The 26,347-nt window shown below is 73.6% G+C and overlaps 4 protein-coding genes across 5 annotated transcripts in view; 1 reads left to right on the top strand and 3 right to left on the bottom strand.

Annotated features, from left to right (window-relative positions):
• Positions 1-26,347, bottom strand: part of RPUSD1 (RNA pseudouridine synthase domain containing 1) — a 177,125-nt gene that overhangs the window by 123,547 nt on the left and 27,231 nt on the right. The window lies entirely within an intron of this gene.
• Positions 5,265-8,167, bottom strand: LOC119242394 (serine protease 27-like). Its single transcript, XM_037508114.2, has 6 exons — positions 8,156-8,167; positions 7,795-7,843; positions 7,113-7,272; positions 6,380-6,651; positions 5,971-6,116; positions 5,265-5,461 (listed from the first exon to the last, which is right to left on the bottom strand). The coding sequence occupies exons 1-6, from the start codon at positions 8,165-8,167 to the stop codon at positions 5,285-5,287; spliced, it is 816 nt and encodes a 271-aa protein (XP_037364011.1). The 3' UTR covers positions 5,265-5,284.
• Positions 10,340-12,118, bottom strand: LOC119240236 (mastin-like). Its single transcript, XM_037504606.2, has 5 exons — positions 11,932-12,118; positions 11,642-11,822; positions 11,278-11,552; positions 10,662-10,822; positions 10,340-10,558 (listed from the first exon to the last, which is right to left on the bottom strand). Exons 1-5 carry the CDS (start codon positions 11,990-11,992, stop codon positions 10,388-10,390), a joined length of 849 nt encoding a protein of 282 aa, XP_037360503.1. The 5' UTR covers positions 11,993-12,118; the 3' UTR covers positions 10,340-10,387.
• On the top strand, positions 20,727-25,873 carry UBE2I (ubiquitin conjugating enzyme E2 I). 2 transcript variants are annotated; one of them, XM_037504603.2, is made up of 7 exons: positions 20,727-20,785; positions 22,678-22,756; positions 22,827-22,910; positions 23,177-23,249; positions 24,134-24,243; positions 24,318-24,397; positions 25,349-25,873. In XM_037504603.2, exons 2-7 carry the CDS (start codon positions 22,691-22,693, stop codon positions 25,410-25,412), a joined length of 477 nt encoding a protein of 158 aa, XP_037360500.1. In that variant the 5' UTR covers positions 20,727-20,785; positions 22,678-22,690; the 3' UTR covers positions 25,413-25,873. The 2 variants fall into 2 exon arrangements, with proteins under 2 accessions (XP_037360500.1, XP_037360501.1); XM_037504604.2 differs by lacking the exon at positions 20,727-20,785 and adding an exon at positions 21,464-21,534.

Genomic DNA, 26,347 nt, shown 5'->3' with positions numbered 1-26,347 from the left:
CCCCCAGGGAGAGCAGAGACGCGTCTTGTTCCGGTGGCGGGGACCGGGAGGCAGTCGCCAGAGTACGCTCAGACTCCCCGCCCGGCACCCGCGCACCGAGATGGCTGTCTCCTGCGGACGTGAGGGGCTGGGGCGGCTTCCCTCCTGTCCTCACGGCAGAAAATGCACAACAGCGGAAGGTCACCTGAGTCCCACTGGGGAAATGAGGCCACGAAGCAAACCACTGCCTCCTCCCCCGACAGGCAGGTGGACGCCGAGATCAGAGCTGAGGGGGCCGGAAGCCACAGGGCCCGGGGTGGACACGTGCAGGGTAACCTGAGCCTGAGTGCAGAGACACCTGGGGTCCCGTCCTGGGGCCCCTAGCTCATTATTGCTTCCTCCAGGAATCTCATCTCGATCCCAGGGGTGAGGTCCAGAAAAGCCCCTCCATGTGTCTGGGGGTGAGGCCAGGGGGCACCTCAGATACACCAAGGCTTTCAGGTCCCTCATGAGACCTGCTCCTGGGAAGGACACACTGAAAACTCAAACCCTAAGCCTCCTGCCACAGGGGCTGGAGACCCAGTCATGGGGGAACAGGGGTCTCGCTCCCACACCAGTCCAGCTCCCGTAGGACAAGGTGGATTGACCCGAGAGGCTGCGGGACTCAGACTTGATCAGAGAAAGGGTTTACGGGGAAACCGAAGGCAAGTGGAGGACACCAGAGGCAGCCACAGCAAGCACCATGTCCAAACCCAGCTCAGCCAGATGGACGCCCGCACACGTTCCCTTGGTTCCTATCACAAATACATTCTAGCCACTGACACATAAAAATAATTGTGGTGAAATACATATAGCATGAGCATTACTGTCTTAAATATTTTTAAGTGCACAGTGCACTGGCCTTAAGTCCATTGACATCGCTGTGTGGTCGTCACCACCCTCCATCTCCGGAACATTCTCATCTTCCCTCCGCTAGACCTGCCTCCCACCTCTCCTTTGTCTTAATGAACTGGCCTCTTCCTCCAGGGAGCTCATACGAGCAGTCATACAGGAATTGTCTCTGTGTCCAGGCAAGACCCTGTGTCCGCTATATGGTTTGTTGCTGGATTTGGTTATATTCCTTCGAATGGTTTGGGTGTGTACTGGCACCTGGAGCCTGGACGTGGCACTTGGAGGCACAGGGATCAGCTTGTTGGGCTTGAGTGAGCAGTGGGGTCTGTAGAGAAGGAGGCTGAAAATGCAGCCTGCTAGCCCCCAGGGGTGCTGTGTCCCAGGAATCCAATGGAACACACCCCCAAGATCTGCAGGAGAGCCAGCCCAGGGCAGGCAGGCCCCAGAGACCAGCTGATGTCCAGGCAGGGTTGGGGGGCAGGGTCAGGCTCCACTAGGGAGGTAGTAGGGGTGCAGGGGCCAGGAGGAGGCCAGAAGGTGGGCTGGAGGCCCTGGGTGACTCCGAGATACCACGGAGAGTGAGGAGGTGGGTGGATGGACGCAGAGCCATTATCCAGCCCTGACCATGGAGGATGGGGATGGGGTGGCGGGGAGTGGGGCAGTGAACAGGGAGGCTGGCCCTGGCTTCTTCTGCTATCTCATTGTCACATCCCTCTGCCCCTGCTGATCCCGGAGATAACCGGGAGGAGCTGCCACCAGCGTTAACTGCTCAGATAGCCTGAGACGGCTGTTGTGGGACCTCACTGGGCATCTGGGCAGCTGCCCCAGCGGGACCGGGGCCCCTTCCTGTCAGGGGACTGGGCCTCCCCTTTGGATGGACCCTGGAGAGCCCCTCCCCTGCCCCCTCCTGGCTGGGAAAGGATAAATGGGGAGAGGAAAGAGGGCTGGGCCCAGCAGCAGGACCGGCCAGGTAAGCTCCCGCCCCTGGCGCAGGGTCAGCTGGCTCAGTGCCACACAGACCAGAGCACCCAGAGCCCGTGGCCAACTTGGCCAGGCTCAGCTGCCCTCCTTGCCCCCCCAGAAGCTGACTCTGCTGGCGCTGGTGCTGCCCCTCCTGGCGGGCCCACGGTGTGCGGCCCCGGGGAAGTGGTGACCATCCCTCCTGGCTGGCCTGTAGCCCCCACAGCCCCGGTGATGGGCGGGTGGGCTGGGCTTGGGCGGCAAGCTCGCCCTGCCCTGACCGTGCCTCCGCCCCAGCCCCAGGTCAGGCCGCAGAGTGCACAGGCATCGTGGGCTGGCAGGAGGCCCCCGGGAGCAGGTAGCTCTGGCAGGTGAGCCTCAGGATCAAAGCCCAGTCTTGGATGCACTTCTGGGGCGGCTCCCTCATCCATCCCCAGGGGGTACTGACCGCTGCACATGCCGGGCGTGAGTCTCCGCGGGGCCGGGGGTGGGGCCTGGGCTCTGGAGGCTCTGGGGCCCCTGACTCGGACCCCCTCCCAGAGATGTCATGGGCCCCGCGGACCTTAGGGTGCAGCTGCGGGAGCAGCACCTGTATTACCGGGACAAGCTGCTGCCCGTCAGCTGGGGGGTCGAGCACCCCCAGCTCCACACAGCCCAGGAGGGGGCGGACACCAGGCCGCTGGAGCTCCAGGACCCCATGACCGTCTCTAGCCACGTCCAGCTGGTCCCCCTGCCGCCCGCCTGCCAGACTTCCCCACGGCTCGCCGCGCTGGGCAACGGCCGGGGGACGAGCAGAGCGGAGGTGAGCGAGCGCCGGGAGGCCGGGGCGGCGGGGGACCGGCCGCCCTCCCGAGGCTGGTCCCTCCCCCCGTGCCCCGCCCCCGCCGCAGCCCCTGAAGCAGGTCAAGGGCCCCATCGTGGACAACAGCGGGGGACAGCAACTGCCGCGGCCGGTACGCGGGACAGTGCGCGCCCCGCCCGCCCCGCCCCGCCCCGCCGGCCCCGCCCCGCCCCGCCGGCCCCGCCCCGCCCGCGCCAGGCCCCGCCCCCCCGCCCGCGCCAAGCCCCGCCGGCCCCGCCCCGCCCACGCCAGGCCCCGCCCGCGCCAGGCCCCGCCCCGCCCACGCCAGGCCCCGGGCCTCCCGCCTCGCCACGCCCACCCCGCCAAGCCACGCCCGCCTCGCCTCGCCTCGCCACGCCCACCGCTACGCCACGCCCACCTCGCCACGCCCACTTGCCCGCCGCAGGCCGCCCCTCGCCCCGGGCCTGCCGGGCGAGCCGCTCTGGCCGCGGGGGGCGTGGGCCGCGCTGGGCCCCGGCGGCCCGGCCTCTGCCCCGCGCCACCGGCTGCGTGGACGGACCCGCCAGCACGTCCGCTCCGGCCCGCGCCCGCCGGCCGCCCCCTCCGGGCCCGCTCCGGCCCTCGGGCGGGCCGGGACCCCAGCAGGCGCCTGCGGGGACACTGCCCGGCCTTTCTCCCGCCGGCGTCGGGGGCGGGCCGGGCTCTGGGCCCGAGCCCCGCGGCCCATTTTCCCGGGAGGCCTTCGGCGGGCGGGCCGGCCGCTCCCCAGCTCGCGGCCCCAGCCCGGAGGCCCCGCCGGCCTGGCCTCCCCTGCTGGGAAGCGCAGAGCCGCCCCTCCCCGGCCCCTCCCGGAGCGGCCCCCCCTCCTCCCGGCCGGGGTCACCGCCCGCCCTTGGCCGGCGCGTCCCCGAGCCCAGCCCGGGTCAGCTTGCGAGGAGCGGCCCTCCCTCCCGACACCCGACCACCCCACCCAGCCGAGCCGCCCCCGGGGCCCAGGCCCGGCAGGAATCCAGCCAGGCGCGCGCCGCGGGAAGGCCAGGCAGGACCACCTGCCCCCAGGCCCCCAGGCCCGCTGCCAAGCCCCGCTTGCCCGGAGGCGCCGTCCTCCTGCTTCCCGACTGGCAGACTGGCGGCAGTGGCCGGGATGCGTGCCCTCCCTGAGGGCGTCCGGGACCCACTGAAGCCCCCCAGGGGGACGTCACAGTGGTTTCTAGGGCCCCTGCGGGGCCCCACCCGCCCCTGACTGCAGTTTCCCCGGGACTCTGGGAGCCCAGGAGCCCCAGGCGGTCCCCGCTCCAACCTGCTGCGTGCCAGGTGCCGGCTGCCTGCCGGTGGCCAGGTGGACCTGCCAGCAGCGGGGAGGGAGACCCCGCTCCCAGAGGGGCCAGCCAGTGGGGCAAGGCCCAGCACAGGCCCTGGGTGGGGCAGGTGATGTGGGCCGGCTCCTGCCTGCAGGCCAGGCTGCGCTGACTCCCTCCCTCCCTCCCTCCCTCCCCCGCGCAGGCGGCTCCTGCCAGGGCCCAAGGATGGCACAGCCCAGGGGCCAGGGGAGCAGGAGCCGGGGCTCAGTGCGGCTGCAGCCCGGGGAGCTGAGTCAGAGCACCCAGGGACCCTCTGGAGCACACGCTGCCGCCGCAAAGCGGATTCCCGGGACCCCTGCCACCCCTCCCCCAGGCTGCCTTGCCCAGCCGGCACCCCTGTGTTCAGGCCCTCAGACCCGCCCGGGGCACAGCCAGGGGCATCCCTCCTCCGCTGGTTTTTAGGTTTGGGGCCTTGGGTCGGGGCAGGTGGTGTCCTCATCCCAGCACAACTCATAACTGGGGTAACTGAGGGGCCTTCAGTAAAGACAGGGGGTTCTCCTGGGAGGTGAGACGCACAGCGCCACCTGCCACCCCAAGGCCACAAGGTCCCCGCGCCAGGCTCCTCTGGACCTTGTGGGGACCCGGGGCTGGAGGCCCCCACCTGCCCGCCCGCACGGGCCTCCTCCCAGTCTGTGCCTGGTGAGGGACACCAGGACCGGGAGGGGAGGACGCGCTCCGGGGACACTAGGGGCCCCCACCCGCCACAACGGCGCGGCAGGACCGGGGAGCAGAGCTGGGGCCGAGGACTAGCGCAGGGACCCCGCCTTTCCTGCTGGGACTCTGGGCTCTCCCAGCTTTGCAGGGCTGGGACTGCGGGGCCGGCGCGGCGCTGTGGAGCGGGGTCTTCGCGGGGTCTCGGGCGGCCACTGCCGGGCTGCTGCGGGGCAGCGGGTGACACCACCGTGGTCGGCCCCCCATGGCGCGGACGGGCGTGGCCGTGGGGCCTGCCCCGGGCACGCAAGGGGGTGCCGCGCCCCACGGTGGTTCGCGTGAAGGGACCAGAGCAGCTGGTTGCCAGGGTTTACTCTGCAGGTGGTGGCAGCCCCCAGGGCCCCCACCTGTGTCCCCTCCTCGCCCCAGCTCTGGCCTTGAGCTGGAGCCGCGGATCCCCAACTTCCCCTGCGGCCTTTCCCCTGAGCAGGTGGTGCCCTGGGCTGTGCGCGCTGCGGCGGCGGCAGGACGGGGAGGGAGCGGTGGTGAGGTGGGGGTGTCCCAGGGACAAGACAGCGTGGGGGTGCAGGGAGGGGTCCCCAGGGAGAGGGGATGGAGACCGTCTCTGAGCCCCGGGCGGTCAGCCCTGGCGGACGCGCCGTCCCAGATGGCTCTGGATCCAGGGCAGGTAGGTGGAGACCTTGGTGTACACCCCGGGGAGATGGCGCTCGGCACAGCCCCTGCTGAAGCTGACCACGGCCACCTGCACCCAGTTCTTGTCCTTTAGCTGGCAGACCAGGGGGCCCCCGGAGTCACCCTGTGGGGTGAGTGACAGGCACGGGGTTCAGGGCTGTGCGGGGCACGGTGGGGGCGCTCTGGGACGGAGGCTCGGGGGAGCCGGGCACGGGCACCTGGCGCTCGGGGACCTGGCGCTCGGGGAGGGGCGGGTACCCGGGGAGCACCGTGGGGCCCGGGGAGCCGGGTGTGGGGCTGGGCTGGGTCTGCGGCCCTGGCCTGGCTCCCAGCAGGGGTCAGCTTTACCCGCCGCCTCTTTCGGATGTCCAGGACCCTGAGGCTCAGAGGTGCAGCCCTCGCCACGGCCGCACCGCCAGCGGCACCACGGCTGCGACTCGGGCCCCTGCCCTCCCAGCGGCCTCCGGCCGGGACCTGGCACCCGCAGCCCTGCTCGCCCGGTGGCTGCAGAGCCAAGCCTCCAGCTTTCTACCGTCGCCACGGCTCTGGCTGCCTCACGACAAATACCGCCCCGCTCCCCTGCTCCGTGGGGCCCTCCGAGGAGGGGACAGGGCAGCCCGGGGCCCCACCCACCTCGCAGAAGCCCTTGGGGCGCCTGGAGAGGCCGGCGCACAGCATGTCCTCGGTGATGTGCTCGGGGCGGTAGAGCTCGCGGCAGCGCGGCAGGCTCACAACGCGCACGTCCACCTCCTGCAGCTTGTAGGGCTGGGGCAGGGCCTCTGCGGGCAGGGGTGCCGTCAGGGGCCGGGCAGGGTGCCCGCCAAGCCCCTGCTCTCTGGGAGATGCCTCGGGGTGGGCGGCGTGGCACCTGGTGGGTGGTGAGGAGCCCTGGGCTGCAGGAGGACAGGCCAGGACATCGCAGCCTCGGGGGCAGGTCGGGGCCCTCGGGCTCAGGGCGATCGGGGTTGGGGTGATTCAAACACCGGCGGGGACTTCTGTTCCACAGGGCAGTGCCCTCCGCCCGCCCCCGCCCATCACCCACCTCTCTCCCTGACGTCCCCCCAGCCGGTGACCCAGCAGCGGGTGCCCGGCTGGAGGTGGGAGCCCGGCTTGGCCAGCAGGACAGGCTTGATGGTGCGGGAGAAGGTCACGGGGTGCGCCAGCTTCAGCAGGGCGACGTCCTTGCCCAAGAGGGCGTCCTCGTAAGAGGGGTGCTGCACCACGCTGGCAACGGCCATGGAGACAGAGCCCGGGGGCTGGGTGTACAGGGCGGACTCCCCCAGCTGGACTCGCAGCTGGCTCAGGTCCGTGGAGCTGCGGGGGGGTGGGGGGCACGGGGCTGGTGGCCGCGCTGGGGAGAGCGGTGCGCCCCCGGGCCCAGGCCCCTGGCGGCCTGCACAGCAGCAGGGGCAGGACAGCGGGCAGGGAGCCGGCGGGAGAGGACTCCTGGAGGCCTGCCACCCGCCTCGCCCACGCGGCACCTCTGCCTGTTTTCCCCCGGAAGCGGGTCATCGTCGCGACCCCAGGGGCTGTCCGGAGCAGCCATGACGTCAGCCAAGGGTGCCCAGAGCAGGGAGTCCCTGCCAGCGGCCCTGGTGGGGGCCCATCATTATTTCCGGAACCTCAAATCCATGCAGAACGCTCTGGCAAGGGCCGCACACGACAGGCCCTCCAGAGGCATCCCCCCCAGTCACCGCAGGACCAGCCAACAGGGTGCTGGTCGGCCCTGAAGGGCTCAGGGCTGGGCCCAGGGCCCGTGCGGTCGCAGCACTGACCTGGACACACAGTGGGCGGCGGTCAGCACCCACTGGCTGGTGATGAGGCTGCCTCCACAGACGTGCTCGCCCTCCTCCCGCAGGCTCACCTGCCAGGGCCACTGCCGGGGGGCCGCCGCCGCGCCCCCCACGATGCGGGCCTCTGGGGCCCAACCCCTCGCTGGTGGGGAGACGGGGAGGCCCGGTCAGCGGGCAGCCTGGTGAGGATCGCCCCAGGCGGCGTCCTCTGTGAAGTCAGCGGCCGGGGTGCCCCCCAGAGCAGCCCCCCGCCGTTGCCCTGAGCGGCACCACCCACGGGGACAGCAGAGCAGCGGCCCACGTGGCCTTCAAGCCTCAAGGGGCTGGATGGCCGGGGACGGCTGGAGTCTGGGTGGCGGGGCCTGGGCGGCAGGTGGACACGCCGTGCAGCTGAGGGCTCCCCGGGGCTGAGGGTATGTAAAGAGGCCGCAGCAGCCGCGGGCAGGTGCCCCACAGGCGGGGAGGGCGCAGGCCAGGCCAGCGTCCCCTCGGGCGGCGGGTTCGGGGGCTCAGGAGCTGCTGCAGGCGCCTTATCAAGGGGCCTGGGACGCGGCCCCCCCAGACCGCCCTCCAGGGGTGGAGGGGCGAGCGCGGCCGGAGCCTGAAAACAGCGAGGGACTGGGTGCAGCCAGGGGGGCTGCAGGGCCGCCGGCCGGGGACTCACCCATCTCTCCCAGGAAGGGAAGCACGAAGAGCGCCACAGGGAGCCGCACCTGAGGCGGGGAGAGGGCGCGTCAGGGGGGCGCGGGAGCGGGAGCGGGCCTTGGGGCCTCCCTCACGCCCACCAGCTGGCACAAGACCTGCTGCCCCTCCGGCCCCACTCCGGGTGGGATCAGGGACGCCCCGGGGCACCCACTCAGGCCTGCCCCCTGGAGAGCCAGGGCCACTGCAGAGAGCCCCATCCCGTGCCGCCCGGAGAGAACCCCTCACGCTGCGGGGGCCAGGCCAGGCCCAGCAGCGTCCGCAGCGGCGGCTGGGCAGGAGGGAAAGGCAGAGGCTGCCCTCGCCCTCCGAAGCCCCCTCACCTGGAGAGGCATCTTCGGAGACCAGCGAGGCACCGAGTCCCTCGCGCCCTCTGCCCCGTCCGCCTTTGGCCCTGCGGCCCTGGGTGGGGCCGGGCCCGCCCCGAACACCCCTCCCGGGAGCCCCAGAGCAGGCACGGATTGGGCCCGGGAGGTCCCTGGCAGTCAGCCGGGCAACTCGTGACTCCGGATGGGCCCGGCCGGCTTGCCCGCCCTCCTGTCCGGGCTGCGGAACAGAAAGGTCAGCCCGGCCCTGCCACGTGGGCCTGCCGCAGGCGAAGTGCCGGGGCCAAGGCCCCTCCCGCCCTCCCCTCGGCTCCACCTGCAGAGCCGAGCCAGACCCCGCCAGCCCAGCCTCGGGACCCCAGGTGTCCCCTGGACAAGCCGACCCCAGCCCTGCAGCTGGGAAGGGACCGCTGGGCCCCTTGGGTGTGCGCCACGCCCCCGGCACCCGGGCGACCTCCTCCGAGGCGCACGTCCTGGGGACCCCCGACGGGCCCTGTCCCCGGTCTCCTGCTGCCTCGAGGCCTGGACTCTGGCTAAGAGGCTCCCGACCCCCCCTCCTCATCCTGCCCTCCCCAGGAGGGGTGCCCTCCCCACCACCCCAGCCCCAGGGCCCTGCAGCCCCGGAGGGGCAGGGCCACGTCCTGGGGACGAGGCAGCGGAGACCGGCAGGGACTTGGGCCGGAGCCAGGTGGTGGCCAAGCGCGGGAGGAGGGCGGTTCCGGGAGGCCCGAACCCCGCGGGCCCTGTTGACTCTGGCGAGGCCGAGACACCGGAGCCGCGCTTATCTCTGGCCGGGGGCGGCCCCGCCTGAGCCCCGGCAGATTCCCGGGGTGGGGCAGAGGAGCCTGAGGCCCGCGAGGCGGTGCGGTGGGGAAGGCGCTGCGGGGCGCTGCCGGGCGGGCAGCTGCACAGGGGCAGGCGGAGGGGCCGCTGCTGCTCCCGCCCGTCGCGGCGCACGCCTGGAGGTGGGGGGGTACCCACGGGCACCGCAGCCCCCAAGCGCACACCCCCACCCTGGCCCCGCCCTGCCCTCCGCTGGCCTTGCCGGGCCCCAAGAGGCAGGGCTGGACGCTGGGCCCCACGGGCGACAGCCGCGGCCACCCCCAGGGGCCGCAGTCCGGGCAGAGCCGCCCTGCCAGGAGTCTCGGGCTTGACGTTGCTCACGTCTGCTTGATTTTCAGAGCTTTGCTGAGACGCGGTCTACACTCTCGAGGGTTCTCGGGATTCCCGACGTGGAGACGGAGCTCCGCGCGCAAGGGCCAACCCGAGCCCGGGCGCTGAGCGGCCTCTCCAGGTCTGGGCGCGCCCCCCTGCGCGGCGCTCGCACGCCCGCCCCCGCCGCTCCCACCTGCACCCGCCGCCCCGCCGGCCGCCCCTACTCGGCCACCCGCCCCCTGCCCCGCAGCCCCGAGACAGAGGGAGGCCGAGGGCTGCTCCCCTGCCCCGCCTCGGCCTGTGCCCAGGGCCTCGGGGCCCCCACCCTCACTCGGCCGCCCCGCCGAGTCAGCAGCCCCGCGGCGGGCGCAGCCTGGGGCCACCCAGGGGTCCGCATGTCCCTCTGGGCACGGACAGGCCCCGGCGCGGGCGCGTGACTGCGGGCGCCGCGGGCCGGCGGGGGCAGCGCTGACGACAGGGACCCTCTGCGCCCCCACAGCCGCCCCGCAGCGTCCCCAGAAGCCAGACGTCCAGCGTGACCGGCTCCAGGACACACCCCATAACAAACAGGCAGAGAATCCAGAGGCAGCCATGGGGCCCCCATCATCCCAGTGGAGCTGTCGGGGCGCCTGAGGGCAGAAGCCACCCCCAAGCGGCCTGGGGTCAAGGGTCACAGGACAGGTTTGCAGAACGAACCAGGAAAGTGTTGACTTAGAGTCTCCCAAGAGGAGGCTCAGGACAGCGGGGTGGAGGGAGCAGAGCGGGGTGGCCCGGGAGGGGAGGGGAGGGCAGGGGCGGCTGCGCTGGAGCCGCAAGACCCCAAGCAGCCCCCCTGTGGCAGACGTCCTCAGCAGGAGGGTTCGGACAGCCTCGCCCCGCAGCCGACGCCCCCAGCCCCGCAGTCCCGCACACTCGGAGCCGGGCGGCGTCCAGGATCTTTAATGCGAGTCTGACCCGGTGTCCACCGCGGTCGGGCTGTCCCCGCTCCCCGGCCCAGGGCGCCCCCCGCCCCGCCTTCCGCGGCTGGGGAGCAGCAGCGCGTCCCGGGGAGAGGGTCTGCCTGACAGGCGGCCCCTAGCGCGGGGCAGACGGAGGCACGAACTGGCGGATCCAGGACAGGTAGCTGGTCACGCGGGTGTACACCCCGGGGAGGTCTCCGAGTCCGCACAGCCGGCCCCAGCTCACGACCCCCACCTGCACCCAGCTGCAGTTCTGGCGGCACACCAGGGGGCCCCCAGAGTCGCCCTGCGGGGAGAGGCAGGGCTCAGCCGGCACCCCCAGCCGGAGGGGGGCGGGGCGGGGGGTTGGGGTGGCAGGTGGGGGGGGCGGGGGCGGGCGGGGCGGTCACCTGGCAGGAGTCCAGGCCCTGGCTGCCGGCGCACAGCATGTCATCGAGGATGACCTGGCGGCCGGGCTGGGAGGAGGTTCCCTGGTACCGCCGCTCACACTCCTGGGCCCCCACCACCGGGACCTCCACCTCCTGCAGGTCGTAGGGCCAGGGCAGGGGCGCTGCAGGGAGGGGCGTGGTGAGCCGCAGCTGCTGGGGCTCTGCCCCCCCACGCCTCCCCCCGCCCCATGCTGGGGACCTCCCAGACCCCGAGGGAGACCCAAGATGGCTGGTCCCGGCCCGTGGCCGTCGGCTCCTCCGGCCGAGCAGGGCTGGGGCGGCAGGAGGCCCTCCCCGCCCACGGTGGCCACCCGAGCTCCGCAGCTGGGCTCCTGGGGCCGCGGCGGGACCTGGGGGCTGTCCAGGGCTCTGAGGGCTTGACCGCCTGGCCCCAGGGCGAGCCCAGCGGGCAGGGTCTGCACTGAGACCCAGGGCTGCCCGAAGCAGCGCCAGGTCCTGACATCTGTTCCGGAAACTTCCTGCCTGAAGCCCCACCTCATTCAGCCTCGGGGACCCCAGAAGGTCCAGAGAGTAACCCCCAGCCCTGCCCTTCCCCTCCAAGCCCCCCGGGACCTACTGTTGAATTCAACGGCTCCCCAGCCGGTCACCCAGCACCTGGTCCCCGGCTGCACCCCCAGCCCCGCAGGGGGGAGGGCCACCGGGCTGACGAGCTCTGAGGGCATCACGGGGGCCTCCAGCTGCAGCAGGGCGATGTCCCCGCCCCCCTCGGCGGACAGGCTGTGGTTGAACTTGGGGTGGCGGATGACCTGGGCCACCTTCCTCAGCCGGTCGTGGTGGTAGAGCCGCAGCTGCCCCAGCTGCACCCGGTAGGCGCAGGCCTCCAAGTCGTCCCTGGGGAGCAGGGGTCAGCGCCGGGCCCTGCCCGGTCCCATGTCCTCCCGCCACGGCCCCCGCGCCGCCCGGACAGAGCCAGTACTCACGGCTGGACGCAGTGCGCGGCCGTCAGCACCCACCGGGGGTGGACGAGGGAGCCGCCGCACAGGTGCTCCCAGCGGTCGGTCTCCTTGCTGTAGTACCGCAGGCTGACCTGCCACGGGTACCTCCTGGGCGAGACGGGACACCCCCCCACGATGGCCACCAACCCGGGGTTCAAGCGAGACTCTGGGGAAGCAAGAGAGGCCGTCGGGGGCGCGGGCCGGACGTGCTCCGCCTGTGGGTGGTGCCCGCAGGCGGCTCCTGGGCGCCCCGGGGCGCAGGCTCAAGTACTCACCCGCCATCAGGGGCGCCGAGCCCCCCGGGCCGGGGAGCGCCAGGAGCAGCAGCCACAGCATTGCAGAGAAGGGGCGCTCAGAGCCCGCACGGCCTGGCCACACACTGGGTCCTGGTCTCCCGCGCCACCCGCTCCCCGGCCGTGTCTGGGCGAGCGCAGCCCCGGGGGCAGGAGCCGCTGCCCCGCCCCAGCCTGTCCTGCCCTATCGGCCCGGGATCTTCGTGTCTTAAATTCCTGCCCTTTGCCTGCAGAAGCATCACTGCTCCCCCTTTCATGGCCTGGAGGAATGTGGCGGGGAAGGGTTGTCAGCGGCTGGTCCTCTTATCTGAGGGGCTCTCCTTCCGCCTGAGGACGCCCACCCCCCACCCCCCACCCCCTCACCCCCACCCCCACTTGGCCAGCCACACCCTTTGCCCTCGGCCTCTCCGCATGGAGGCCGCTGGTCTGGCCTTTCGCCTGCCTCTGTCCGGGTCATCAGTTCGCCCACCCAATCTCAGAGGATTCCAGATGGGGCGGGGGTTCCCCTGCACCCCAACAGCAAGCCGCCCCACCCCGCCTCTCCCACACTTCCACGTCCTCCGGGTCCCCACCAAAGCTGGTATAACCTTGCCGTGACCCACAGCTGGGCCCGGCCGCACCCCCAGCCCCGCAGGCGGGTGGGACCCGGGCTGACGGGCTCGGAGGGCATCACGGGGCCTCTAGGGCAGCGGGCGATGCCCACCCCCTCGGCGGACAGGCTGCGGTTGAACTCGGGTAGCGGATGGCCTGGGCCACCATCCTCAGCCGGCCGTGGTGGTAGAGCCGCGGCCGCCCCAGCTGCACCTGGCAAGCTGAGGAGACAACCCTGCAGCTCACTCAGGCTGGTCAGCAACACCCCCCTTGCCTGCCCAGCCACCCACTGGCCGGGGAGCTGCTATGCTCGGGGTGCTCCCTGCTGCCTGCTGTGGCCAGAGGCCAGGCTGCCACAACCACTGCCTGGCGGGGGCCTCGCGCCCACCCCCGGTGCCCCCAGTGGCCTTCCTGGGCAGGACCTGGGAGGGAGCGGCTGTGCCCAGCTCAGGCCCGGCCCGAGTCCCTGGCTCAGGTGACTGGAGCGGAGGGCAGGCAGCGGGGAACCGGAGGCACGACTCGCCTGGGACACGGGCAGTGGCCTTGGGGGGAGCAGCAGCCACAGGCCAGGCAGGGCCTGGAGACCTGGGCGGGCAGGGAAGGACTGGAGTTCTCAGCCTCTCGAGCCTCTCCCCACCCCTCTGGGCTGCGTCACCCACACCCCGCCCGGGCAGGGGAGGCAGCCGGCCCGGGAAGTGGGCCCAGGACCCCTGCCGGGTCCCCCAGAGCCCACAGGCCCTGACAGGCACCCACAGGCCAGGGAGGGGCGCGTCCTGGACACAGAAGTGCGGGGCAGCCGGCCCGGCCCAGGGGCAGGAGGCACAGGCCGGGCTGGGCCACCGCTCTGAGCTCGGCCAGGCCTGGACCAGGCACCTCTGGTGGCGCCGGCAGCCGCCGATGTATCCTCAGATTCGCAGCTGGGCTCCGCGAAGCTGACCTGGGGGGTGCGGCGTGACTTGGGGTTGGGCGGGAGGGAGGGCCCTCTGGGCAGCCAGGCAGGGCCTCCCGGCTCGTGGCCTTCCCTGCGGGGCCCTGCACTGGGACGGGACCTCGGGGCGCTTCAGGCTCAGCCCCGCCCAGACCCCACGGGCAGGGGCTCCGAGCACTGACCCGTTCGTGCCTCTGACCTGTGGCTCTGGCCCTCGGGGAGCGGCGGGGGCACCGCCCGGCAGCCCAGGTCCTCTCTGCACCCAAAGCTGCGACTTTCCTTTTCTTTTTTTGAGATTTCTTGCCTTACGCAGACAAGAGCTGGGGCGCAGGCCAGAGGGGCGGGGGTGAGGGGACTCCCCAGAGGCAGAAGCGGGGAGCGGAACGGGCGGATCCACGAGACACACTGCTGAGGGGCGCAGCGGGAGACAGGAGGGTCTGGGGCGCCCCGTGGGTCACTCCCTGCGATGGCCCGATGATGGCGCCCCCAGGGGGGCCCTGCCGCGGGCCCTGCGCTCCCTCGCCAGCTGCTGCCCTGCTGTGATCCGCGGTCCCCTCCAGACCCCGCCACGCAGCTGCTGCTGCTCGGACGCAGGACACGCGGGGCTTCCTGAGGCTTCCGGTGGCCAATTCCTGCTTCGGTCGCACTTCGTTCTGGCCAAGGCGCCGCCTTCCCTCAGGGTCGGCGCTCGGCAGAGCTGAGAACCAGCAGCGACGCGGGACGGGCACGGCGCCACGCGGGGAGGGCCGGGGGCTGCCCAGGCCCGGGGGCCCTCAGCCCCTGGGGTGCTCCATGGCTGTGCCTGTGGGTGAGCCTCCTGGGGCGCGGGGACACGGGGCGGGGTTTCGGGCTGCTGGGAGAATTCACCCAACTCAGGCTTCAGAGACTGGATCAGATGGGCCCCCCACCCCCCCATCTTCGGTTGCCAGCTGGGCGCACCCCCGCGTGCATCGTGGAGGTGTGGGGCTCGGGGGCGCCCGCTGCTCCCGCTGCACCTGCCCCGCGCGGACAAGCTCCTGCGCAGCGCGCGGATCCCGGGAGCCGCCCCGGGAAAGGGCTTTCTGCCCAGCCAGACGCGGACGGACCACCCTCAACGTGGGGGCGCTCCAGAGGCAGCAAGGCCCAAGCGGACGCTCACCCAGCCGGGTGCCCGCCTCGCGCCGCCTCAGACTAGGGGAGGGCGCCGCCGGCCGCGGCAGGATCCGTCCAGGCCTTGACAGCCCCGGGCCGGAGCGGCAACCCCCCTGGAGGCCGAGCAGCGGGCGCTCGCCTTGTGGGGGAGGACCGGGCGAGCCCCACCCCGTCCCGGGATCCAGCGAGGACTTGCCAGCACCCTGGGCACTCGGGGCACAGGCCGGGCAGGGGAGGCGCAGCTGAGGCTCAGGCCACCCTGGCCGCCCTGCCAAGCACCCGGGGCCCTGGCTCCAGACGTCCGGTGAGAGCCGCCACCTTTAAGGTGAGGGGCCCCTGGCACCCGCACCTCTGGCTGCCAAAATGACCTCTTTGGGGTGTGGAGGGGCAGGAGCCGCTGCAGAGGCCCCTGCCCACCGTCCAAGTTGCCTGTTGGCTTGGGGTGGGGCAGCTGAGAGGGGGGCTGTGGTGGCTCGGGTGGGCCATCTTTGGGGTCTGCCCGCAGGCGCCCACCCCCAAGGGCAGATCTGCCCCCAGCCGGGCGGGCCCGGCCCAGGGCCCGTCCCACCTTCGTCTGCCAGGGAGCACACACGTCCTCCATCCCAGGGTCCCTGGCCCCCCCAAGCCTGACTTCGGGTTAGCCTCTGCGGGGTGCAGCGGGCTGACCTTCCCTCCTGTTGGCCCGGCTGGCAGCTCGCAACTCCTGAGACCCCCAAACAAAAATGGTGACTCAGGGTGTCGCCACGTGCCCTTCCAGAGAGGAGGCGTGGCTCAGGGCAGTGAGAGCAGGGCCTCTGGGCCGCCGCCGATCACCCCAAGGACACGAGGTCGGGCCAGTGCTCCTGGAGGCCTGGAGCGGCTCTGGGGGTTCTTGGAGGGGGGCTGCCACTGCAGACCCACCGATGGGGCCTGCAGCAGGAGCGCAGAGCCGGGGTGGAGGTGTCTGTGCCTGCAGACGCCCTACTGTGCGTCGGGGACAGAGGGATCGCGCGCTCGTCTGCGTCGTAGAGCCTTGTCCGCTCACGCTCACACTGGGGTGGGGGGCTTCACCGTACTGGGGGGGCAGGGCACGATTCAGTTCCGAGCACTCTGACATGGGATCCGGGGTCTCCTGGGGATGCTGTGCTGACTGGGCAGGGCCCCTGTGGGTTCCCTAGGCCCGTGCCTCACCGCTTTGCTCCCCAAACTTGCTGGCTCCCTTGCCTGGCACACAGCCAGGCCGTTGGGCCCAGGGTAGGACGGAGAAGGCCCCGTCCCGCCTCCCCCAGGCCATAGCCCGGACCCCCGAGGCTGACTCCGCCTCCTCGGGCAGCTGCTCCCAGGTGCGCTGTCCCCCGCATCGGGCGGTGCCTCCTCTGCCCACCGCTCCCCTCTGGGCCATCGGGCGGACGCCTGCGGGGGCTGCCTGCAGCAAGGAAGGCCTGCTGCCTGGTCCTCAGGTGCACTCTGGCTCCGGGACAGAGCGCCCCTCGCCCTGTCGCCTGCCCCACGCCCGGCCTGCGGCTGCTCCCACGCCTTCCAGAGCGGTCCCTGGAGCGTCCAATGACCATGCTGGCCTGCCTCGGGCTAGGGGTCCCCGGGGTGACCTCAGGGTCACCATCAAATAGCACAGAATTCGCTGTTAGAACCGTTGGCGAGAGACCCCCTCTCGGCGCTCAGCACGCACCTGTCTCAAGCCAGACACCTCTAACCCCCAAAGCGCAGGCTCCCCGAAACCCCGGCCCAGGTGAGCCCTGACCTGCCTGTCCCGGCCCAGCCTCCCCTGCCGGCTCCTCCCCAGTCCACTGCTGCCAGCCTGCCGGGTGCCCGCTCCCCGCCGCGCGGGAACAGAGTCCGCGTGGAGCTGGCTGGGGCCCTCTGGCGGGGGCCTGTGTGCGCGGGGTGTGGGGGTCAGGCCGGTGGCGGCAGGGCTCCGGCTCTCGGCGTGTGGCCTCGGGGACAGGGGTGCAGCTGCCCCTCCACCCGAGCAGGCGGTGCCAGGCCACCGCGGGGCGTCCCGAGATGGCCTGGAGCTTCCGGGCGCTCGGAAAGCCCCGGCCTGGCGGAGGACAAAGCCGGTCGGCCACCCCCCCCACCCCGGGCGGCCGCGGCTCCAGGCGGCCGGCACTGCTGCCCCCCGGCGGCCCAGGGCCGCGGCGCCCGCGCGGGCGGCAGGTGAGCCCCGGAGCCGCCTGGCCCCGCGCCCCTCCTGGCTGGGCGCGGCGAGGCCGGGGTTCGGAGCCGGCGAGCCGAGGAGCCCTGGCAAGGGTGGGGGCCGGGAGAGCCCGGGGCCCAGGGGCCGCGGAAGACTGACCTGGGGGCAGAGGCCGACGGGGAGCCCCTGGGGTGAAGGGACCTTGGGCGCCGGCCGACCCGTGGGGCCGAGGGGGCCGACCCAGCCGCGGGCGAGGCCGGGGTGCGGGGAGGACCCCCTCCCTCAGGCGGGGTGTGAGGGCGCTGCTGGGCGAGCGCGGGGGCAGGAGGCCCTGCCCGGGAGCCAGGCAGCTCGCGCGTCCGGCTCTCCCCTGCCCCGGCCTGGGGAACGCGGGCGGCAGCGTCCCCGTCCGGCTCGGCGCCGACTGGAAGACGACGGCCCGGAGGAGCCGGAGAGGGAGGGCGTCCTCGGCCTCTGTCCCTGCGCTGGGGCGCGGGGCTCCGTCGGCCCCGGGGTGAGGGTGCGGCCTTGACCCGCCACAGCCCGGCGCCGCGGACGCGGCAGGGGGACGCACGGCATCTGCCGGGCCGGGGCGGGGTGCCCGCCTGCTTGCAGCCTCTCTGGGCTGGGCGCCGTCCGCACGGCGGGGTGGAGGATGGGCAAGCCCCCCTCGTGGGGTCAGGACCCAGGCAGGCAGGGGCCGCCCCGGACCGCCTCGCCTCGCTAAGGCGCGAGCCCCTCCAGGGACGGGGAGCAGCAGCCCAGAGGCCGCTGGCCCATTCATGCTTGCCCAGAGGGGGACACCCGGCTTGGGCGCCCCGGAAGGCAGCTCCTGTGCCCCGTGGGGCCAGTCAGGGGCTGAGCAGCCCGTGGGGGGTGGAGAGATCGGAGGATCTTGGCGTTCAGGGGAGCCCCTGGAGGCAGCCGTGGGGCCAGACTCACAGCTGGGCCACTGTGCCCCAGGAATGTCTTGTAAGAGGCGCTGCTGGACCCCCTCAGAGACTCAGGAGCATCCCCAGGGCCCCTGGAGAGCCCGAGGGGGGGCACTGCCCAGTGCTGGAGGACACCGTGGCGCCAGGGCTGGCAGGGAGGCACCGGAGGCTGTAGCCAAGCAGCACCCCCTGCGCCCCCTTGCAGCGGGCACACGAGGGCTGAACAGAGACCCTCCTCCTGGGCCTGGGGGAGAGACCGGCCCCTCCCGGGCCTGCGTCCAGGGCCCCACAGCCCCAGGGGCGCCTGCTGTTGTTTCCCTCATGACCACCCCTGGTGCTTGGGCGCCTCCTGCTTTTGTTTGCGTTTCCCCGGACGACAGCTGCGCGGAGGGACTTCTCGCGGCTCGCTGGCCATTTGTGTATCTTTGCAGACGCGTCCACTCAGACCCTCGTGTGTCGGGCTTCGAACCGGTGGCTGTTGTGTGGTCGGGCTGCAGCCCCCCCCACCCCCCCGCCCCCGGCAGATACATTCCCCCGCATCCGGGAGCTCTAGTTGTTAATGCACAAAGTCCTGAATGTGTCGGGATCGCCCGGGCCCTGGCAGTCTGCGCACGTGGTGTGAGGTGGGGGTCCAACCTCCCCCTCTGCCTGGGGGTCCTCTTCCTTCCAGCCCCGGCCCTGGAGCGGGGTGCCTCCATGCCGCCCGTGCGCCCACAGCTTGGCCCCTGTGGGCACCCAGGGGAGTTGGGGTGCTCTGCTTCCTCCCTCTGGGTCCCCCCACCCCTGCTCTGGGCAGGTGACCAGGCACCACAGCAGCCACCTCGTCTCACGGTTTTACCTGGGCTGATTCTGCCACAGCCTTCCCCTCCCCAACAGGGTTCCTCCGGCCCAGGGAGACCCCCTCCCACTGATCCGCTGAGCCTCGCCACAGCAATTCCCCCTGCTGCCCAGATCAGGTCCCCTGCCTGGTGGTCCCGCCCGCACATCTCCCCTGCCTACCCTCTCGTGCCCCACCCTTCTTCCTCCCAGCCCCCCCGCGGCTGGGCCCAGACTGCCCTGTCCAAACGGGCGCGCCGGCCAGCCAGCAGCCCGCCAGCGCTCCGGGGCAGGGCGCCATCGCCCGCGTCTGTCCTCTGCGGGGCCGGGGCCTCCCGCAGCCCGCTGGGGTCAGCGGCCCGCAGTCCTTGCTCTCGGGGACTGGCCGCGGGGCCCCTCCTGCCCTGGCCGCGGCCCAGCCTGAGTGTGTCACCAGGCTGCTCCAAGGCCCGAGGCAGTCTTTCTCACGCCTGCGGCCGCTGATGCACAGCACAGAGCAGACGGCCAGGGGCCGCCACCGCGCGTGCGTCCAAGGGCCGGCCGCTCAGCCTGGGCTGGGGACACCAGATCTGAGGCTGCCCCTGCAGCCCCTGCCCCGCCCCACCCCCGCCTGTCCTCCAGCGCCAAGGCCCGTACCCTCCTTGGGGTGCCCGTGTCTCCCTCCAGGACGGGGAGCTCTCTCTGCTGGTCAGAAGCCAGCAGTCAGGCGGGGGCGCACCGCCCGCTCGGGAGCTTCTCCCGCTCAGCACCCTCCGTGGCGCCCAGCCCGCGGGGCCAGGCCCAGGCCCAGGCCCGGCACCAGCACACGCAGTCCAGGAAGCGCGGCCGGCCGCGCGGGCGAGCGCTGAGACCAGGGGCCCCTGCCTGGCCTCGTCCCTCCGGCAGGGCCACCGGCTACCGGCCGCTCCGCGGCCACACGCCTGGCGCCCAGCCCCACGCGGACCTCCGGCCTCGGGGGAGAAAGGCGCCCCCGGGCTCCCAGCGCCGGGCGGCCGGCACGCGCTTCCCGGGCGCTCCAAGCTGGGCGGCGGGCCGGGCCCAGAGGCGGAGCTGCCGAGGCGGAGGCGCGGGGAGGAGGCGCCCCAGGCCGGCCCCGCCGCTCGCGCGGGCCCCGAGGTGAGCAGCCCCGAGCTCGGCGCTCGCATCGGGCTGGGGGCCGGGCTCGGGGCCTTTGCCCGGGACCCGGCAACCGCCCTCTGGGCCGGGCGGGCCGCGCACCCGGGGCCCAGGGCCTGAGCGCGGGGCGGGCCGGGGCCTCCGGGCGGGGCGGGCCGGGCCGGGCCGGGCCGGGCCGGCGGGAGAGTCGGGGGCGCCGGCGGGGAAACGCGAGCGCGGCCCAGCGAGCGCGGCCGGACCCCGCGCGGGCCCCGCCCGCAAAGACGGGCTGACCTTGGGAGGCGCCCACCCCGGGGCCGGCCCGCGCCCCCCGACGGGGAGGCGCCCGCGAGGCCCGGGAGCGCCAGCGCCCGCGCGCGGCCGAGGCGGGCCCGACACCCCGGCCGCCGGCGCCCCCGCCCCGGCCGGCCCCGCCCCCCGGGACCGACCCGCGGGTTAGGGAGCGTCGGCACTTCCCCGCCCGTCGGTCCTGCGGGCGGGCGCCCGGCCTTTTGTACGGGGCCAGCTCATTGGGCGGCTTCGAAGGACGCCCCGCCCAGGGCCCGGTGCCGGCCAATAGCGAGGGGTTTCACAGGGCGCCGCACTCGGGGGAGCGTCACCGTCCTGCGACGCTGCGGGGATCCTTAGGCCTCAGTGCTCTTTGCCCCCCGGCCCCGGGCCCTACCCCCCAGAAGACCCCCGGGGCCCCTGCCCGGAGCGCGGAGCGCGGGGCATCCGGGGAGCCCTCGGGGATCTCGGCCTCCCCCGGCCCCCGCGGCCGGCCGGCGTGTCCTCGAGTGGGCGCACGCCTCGCGAAGGGGAGTTTGCAGACGCTCCCTCACTCCGGGGACGCGGCTCCTTTAAGGGCGCAGGTGTCCGGGGCGCCGCCTGACTGAAAAGTCGGCCCCCCGGCCGGGCTCCCCGGCCGGGCCCGGGGCGCGGGCGCGCGGCGGCGCGGGCGGCGCGGGCGGCGCGGGCGGCGCGGGCGGCGCGCGGCGGCGCGGGCGGCGCGGGGCGCGGGGCGCGCGGCGGCGGCGGCGGCGGCGCGCGGGGCAGGCGCGCGGCGGGCCGCCCCTGCTAGGCCCCGCCCGCCGGGGTCCTCGGGGCGCTCGGGCTGCGCGCGGAGCGGGCTCCGGAGGGAAGTCCCGAGACAAAGGAGCGCCGCCGCCGCCGCCCTGTCCCCGCGCCTGCCGGGCCGTGGCCGCCGAGGTGAGCGCGGCGGCGGCGGCGCGCGGGCGGCGGCGGGGCCGGGCGCGGGCGGGGGGCGGCCGGGCGCGGTCCCCCGCGGCCGGGCGGGGCCGCGGCTGCGCCGGCGCTGGCGCCGGGCCCGGGCCCGGGCCGGGTCCGCCGGGGCCCCCGCGCCGGGCGGGGCGCGGGGCGCGGGCCCGGCGCCGACCTGGGCGCGGCCCGGGGGCGCGGGGGCCGGCGGCGGCGGCGGGATCGCGGCCCCGGCGCCCGCCCGCGCCCTCCCGCGGCCGCCAAGTTCCGCGCGTGAGACTCGCGGCTCCGGGCCGCGGCCGGGCGAGGGGACGCGCCTGCGGGGCGCGGGGGCCGGGGCCGGGGCCGGGCGGCGGCCGGGGGCGGGGCGGGGGGGGCGCGCGGGCCCCCCTGCGGAGCAGCGCGCGGGGCGGCGAGACGTGCGGGCCCCTGGGGTGCCCCCGGCCTCCGCGGCTCCAGGCGGAGGTGCATGAGGGCCGCCCCCGGCTCCCCGGGGCGCCTCCGAGGCTTTTGGTGCCCGCGGGGCCGCCAGCTGGCCCTGCCCCCCAGGGGCGCCCGCGGCGGGGCTGGCCGGCCCGCGGGCAGGTGGCCCTCAGCGTCCTCCTGCCGAGACAGCGCCCCGGCCTCGGTGTCCAGCGCGGCCTCCCCTGCCTCCCGGTCTCGGTCACCCAGCGCTCCCGCCAGCTCCCGTCTGCTCTGCTCTGCCCTGGCGCGGGGGCCTGGGCCCCACTCGGGACCTGGTAGGAGGGCAGGGGTGCCCCGGGGCAGTCTGGGGGTGCGGAAGCCTCGTGCAGGGGCAGAACCTTGGACGGCAGCTCCTGCCCGACCCTGTTAGGCCAGAGGAGCCTGCGGCGGCCCCTTCCTGGTCCTCCCCGCAAGCTGGTCGCTCCGGCTCCCCTGCCCCAGGGCAGCCTGGCTTGGGTGTCCCCCTCCCCAGAAGGGAGGAACCTGGGGGGGGGGCCCTCCCCACTACCGCCTTCACCTGGCGCTGGGCAAGGGGAGGGCCTGTGGCCACTCCCTCACCTGAGGCCTGGGGTCGGCCTCCCAGCGCAGACGGGCTTTTCTCGAGAGGTGCCCCTCGGGAGGGCCTGGACCTTGGGGTCTCGTCCCCGTTTCCTGAACCCGGGCTCTAGGTGGGTCTGGGCACCGTCCTGCCCCTGACCCCACAGTTCCTCAGACAGAGTGGGGGGAGGGCCATGGGAGCTGGACAGGACTTGGGGGGGGGGGCTGCAGAGCAGGAGCACCGCCCACCCGATGCCCATGCAGCCCCCATCCGTTGGGGTTGCTTCTCAGGCACGTTCTGCAGGGTTCCTCTTTCACCTCCTAGATGGTATGGTTCTGGGGGGGGGGGCGGGCTGGCACACGGGGTGGCAGCCACAGGGCGGTCTGTCCAGTCCCCAGACCCAGCTGGCAGCAGCTGCCTGTGTTGCAGGCACCTCGGTGCTGGGCAGAGGGGTGGCCGCTGCCCTTCAGGCTGCCGGTCACCACTCAAGGGATCGCCCACCCCCATCAGCACGACGGCCGCTCCTGCAGGACAGGACAGGGCTGGGCCGGCCACTGGGGGAGGGCTTGGCGGTGCCCCTCTGTGCGGCTGCCCGCAGGGGGCGGTCTCTGAACCTTACTGGCCCTTAACAGTGCCTCCCCCAGAATAAGTGGCGGTGGGGCCTTGGGGCGCCAGTGGGCTCTGGGCTAGCTGTGGGGTCGGGGGTCTGGGCGCAGCCTGTGGACCTCCCTGCCCGGCAGACACACAGTCCTGCCGCCAAGCTGGGGCTCCCAGTGCCCTGCAGCCCTGCCCAGCGGAGAGAGCCGCCACCGCTACCCTGCGGGCTGTCCTGGAGCCCGGGGTGCGGGGGAGCCCCTCACGGCTCTGCCCTCTCCCCCAGGGACCTGCCGAACATGTCGGGGATCGCCCTCAGCAGACTCGCCCAGGAGAGGAAGGCCTGGAGGAAGGACCACCCCTTTGTAAGGCGGCGCCCCAGGAGGGTGAGCGGGCGGGTGGGCGCCACAGGGCACTGACGGCGTGTCCCTGCAGGGCTTCGTGGCCGTGCCCACCAAGAACCCCGACGGCACCATGAACCTTATGAACTGGGAATGCGCCATCCCGGGCAAGAAGGGGGTAAGGCCGCCATCCCGGGCAGGGAGGGGGTAAAGCTGCCGGCCTGGGGGGGCCAAGGGAGTGCGGGCGCGAGTCTGGACGCCTCGGAGCTCAGCTGTGGCGCTTCGGGGGGCCGGGGCTGCCCCATCTGCCCTGCTGAGGCCCGCGCGCACCGGCCTTGCAGGGCGGCCCCCGGCGGGGTGCTGGGGTCCCCGGGCCGGGCCGCTGGCCTTCCCCGAAGCCCTGCCGCTCCGGGGCGCTGGGCTCAGCCGCGCTTGGTCCCGCAGACCCCTTGGGAAGGCGGCCTGTTCAAGCTGCGCATGCTCTTCAAAGACGACTACCCGTCCTCGCCGCCCAAGTGTGAGTAGCCGCGGGGCCTGCGGGGCACCGGTGTGTCTGGGGGGCAGCGGGCGGGCGTCTCTGGGCGCCGAGGGGGGCTGCGGTCACCGCAGCCAGGTGGGGTCGGGGCGGCGCGGCTCCCGTGAGGCCGGCCGGGTGCGGGCAGGGCTGCGCGAGGGCAGTCGGGGAGGCGGGCGCGGCGGCTCCCGCGGGATTCTGGCGGGCGGGCGCGGAGCCCGTCCCGTGGGGCGGCGCTGCTTCTGGGCGGGCAGGGCCTGGCGTCCCCAGACGGCGCCGGGGCGGGCAGCGGAGTTGGGGGGGGGCTCACGGGAGCCCAGCCGAGCTCCACCGCGGGGCGGGTGGGGGGCGGGGGGTGCGCCCTTGCCGAGAGACGAGATCGACGGGGCAGGTGAAGTTCACACTCTGGAGTTGGGCTCTCGAGGCGTGAGGCTGGATGGGCGGGGGGCGCTTGGGGGTGACGCGAGGGCGTGCGGGGCCGCCGGGCAGAGCGCGCCTGCTTGCTGGGGCAGGTGGGGGGGGGCTGGCGAGCGCGGGCAGGATCGGGGCCACCTGAGGCGTCCGCTGCGGGGCGGGAAGGCGGTGGGGAGGCCAGGCCTCGAAGCGGGTGCCGTCGACGCGCCCCTTCGGACTCGGGGGCCTCCTGGGGCGTTGCGGGGTCCAGGGTCTCAGCGCGGTGGGCCCCGGCCCGGGCAGCTCTCCCGCCCCCCGCGTCGTGGGCTACAGGCCTGTCCTGGTTTCTCTCCGACCAAACTTGCCCTCCGAGGCAGGCGCGCGGGTGCCGGAGCCCGGCGGGTGACCAGGACGGCCCCTGGGAAGCGGCCCCTGGGGGCCGGGCGAGGCGCAGGCCCTGCAGCCGCCCGACCGCCGCCCTGTCCTCGGCACAGGTAAATTCGAGCCACCGCTCTTCCACCCCAACGTGTACCCCTCGGGCACCGTGTGCCTGTCCATCCTCGAGGAGGACAAGGACTGGAGACCCGCCATCACCATCAAGCAGGTACGCGCCGCCGCCCGGCCGGGCCCCGCGGGCGCGGGGAGCAGCCGGCCCAGCCCGCCCGTGTGTCTCCGCAGATCCTGCTGGGCATCCAGGAGCTCCTGAACGAGCCCAACATCCAGGACCCCGCGCAGGCTGAGGCCTACACCATCTACTGGTGAGCAGTGCCGGCGGGGCCGGGGGCCGGGGGGCGGCATGCCGGCCGCCTGTCCTGGCGGGCCGTGGTGTGCCCGGGAGCCCGCAGCGCTGCCGGCCTGGCGCCGGCCCAGGGTCCCCATCACGGCCCGTGTGCACCGTCTGCAGGGGGACCTGGAGTGGCCTGTGGCCGGGTTGGGCTCCGACCCACGCTCCCGGCCTGGAGGCCCTTTGGGGGGAGAGGAGCAAGTGGACTTGGGCCTGACCCCGCGGCCCTGTGTCTGGTCCCCGCCTGCTGGGGCAGGGGTCAGGGACAGCCGACCGTCCTGGAGGGGCTGCGTGCGGCCTCTGCTGGCCCTAGTGTGGCCTCGCTCGTGGCCTGCAGCTCCACGCAGCCCGTCCCTGGCCGGAGCTGGAAAGGTGCCTGTGAGGGGCTGGACGCTTCGGGCCTCGCTTCTCCAGAAGGGCCGGGCTGGGTCAGGGCCCCTTCAGCCTGGGGTCTGGCGACCCGACGCCTCCGGGCTCCCGTGGGCCCCTGGGTTGGCATGCCTGGCACCAGGTTCGGCGCAGGGCAGGCTCCTGCCCCTTGGTGCAGCGCAGCGGCCTCCCCGGGGGGGCAGATGGAGACCCAGGCGCCGAGCCCGTTGACCTCAGTGGGGCAGCCTCTGCGGCCGCCTTCATCCCTCTGACCTGGGAGCTCCCGTGGGGCCTGGGCCGGGCTGCACGCGGGTCCCAGACTCACAGCGGCCCCGGCCGGAGGACCCACTCGCGTCCCCAGGCCCCCGAGCCGCACAGGCAGCGCCGGCCTCCCCGGGGCCCGCGCCGTCCCCAAGGGGGGCCCTGGGGAGCTGCGAGGCTTGTGTGTCAGGCGAGCGCGGGGCGGGCCGAGCCGGCCTGTCGGAAGCAGCGGCCCCCAGCCCAGGCCCGGCGCGGCGGGCGGGCGCGGCCCTAACGCTCTCCCTTGGCCCCCCAGCCAGAACAGAGTGGAGTACGAGAAGAGAGTTCGCGCGCAGGCCAAGAAGTTCGCGCCTTCATAAGCGGCGGCGGCGCGTGGCAGGAAGGGATTGGTTTGGCAAGAACTTGTTTACACACTCGGCAGACCTGAGGCTGCTCTGCGCGGCCGCCGGCCCCCTGGGCGGGCGGCGTCTCCGGCGCCGTCCAGCCGCCGCGACGCCCGCTTTTCATACAGGGTCTCTTCCTTCCGTCTTTTGTATTTTTGATCGTTCTGTAAAACTTGCTTTTATTTTAATATTGATGTCAGTATTTCCACTGCTGTAAACGATAAACTTTTCTACCTGGATGAGCCGTGGACGCAGGCATGCTCCCGCCGCCGCCGGGCCTGGGCCGCGCCGCTTCGAGCGTCCGATCCAAAGTCGCCGCATCGTTCGCGCCACCTCCTCTGTGCTTCTCTGGCGTTTGTCTGTGTTGCTGTTTAGAGTAAATAAACTGTTTCTATGAAGGTCTCTGTTGCGTATCGTCATTGGCGGCCGGCGGCGGCCGGCTGCGCCCGCCCTGCCGGCCCGGACGGCGCCAGACCTCACCTCGCAGCGCGTCCCGTGGGCCCAGCCCAGGGAGGACCCACGCCCGCCTGCCGGCCTCCGCGCGGGCCCGCCCCGACGCCCAGCTGCTCCTGGAAGAGCCGCCGGCGCCGCGTGGAGACGAAGGAGCAGAGGGACAGGCCGGGTCCTGGCCCGCGCAGCCAGCCCCACCCTGGACTGGCTGTTGGGACGGACCGTGTGGACGCGCCCGGAGCGGGCACCTGCAGCCGGCCCGGAGAGGGCGGTGGGCGGGCGGGCAGGCACCGGGGCCTCCCAGGATGTCTTATTTTGTATCGATCGACGCCCGCCTAGTTTAGCTGCCCCCGTTCGGGCTTGATGTATGTGGAGATCCGTGTATTTCCTAGTCCGAGCATTCCACAGCGCCCGGCGCTTCCGGCACGTCGTCGTGACTTCGGCTCCTGAGATGTCCTTCT

The sequence above is a fragment of the Talpa occidentalis genome, unplaced genomic scaffold, assembly GCF_014898055.3.
Source record: "Talpa occidentalis isolate TD23 unplaced genomic scaffold, MPIMG_talOcc4v2.1 talOcc4.12, whole genome shotgun sequence".
NCBI classification, from domain to species: domain Eukaryota; kingdom Metazoa; phylum Chordata; class Mammalia; order Eulipotyphla; family Talpidae; genus Talpa; species Talpa occidentalis.
This window is presented reverse-complemented; position numbering and strand designations above follow the sequence as displayed.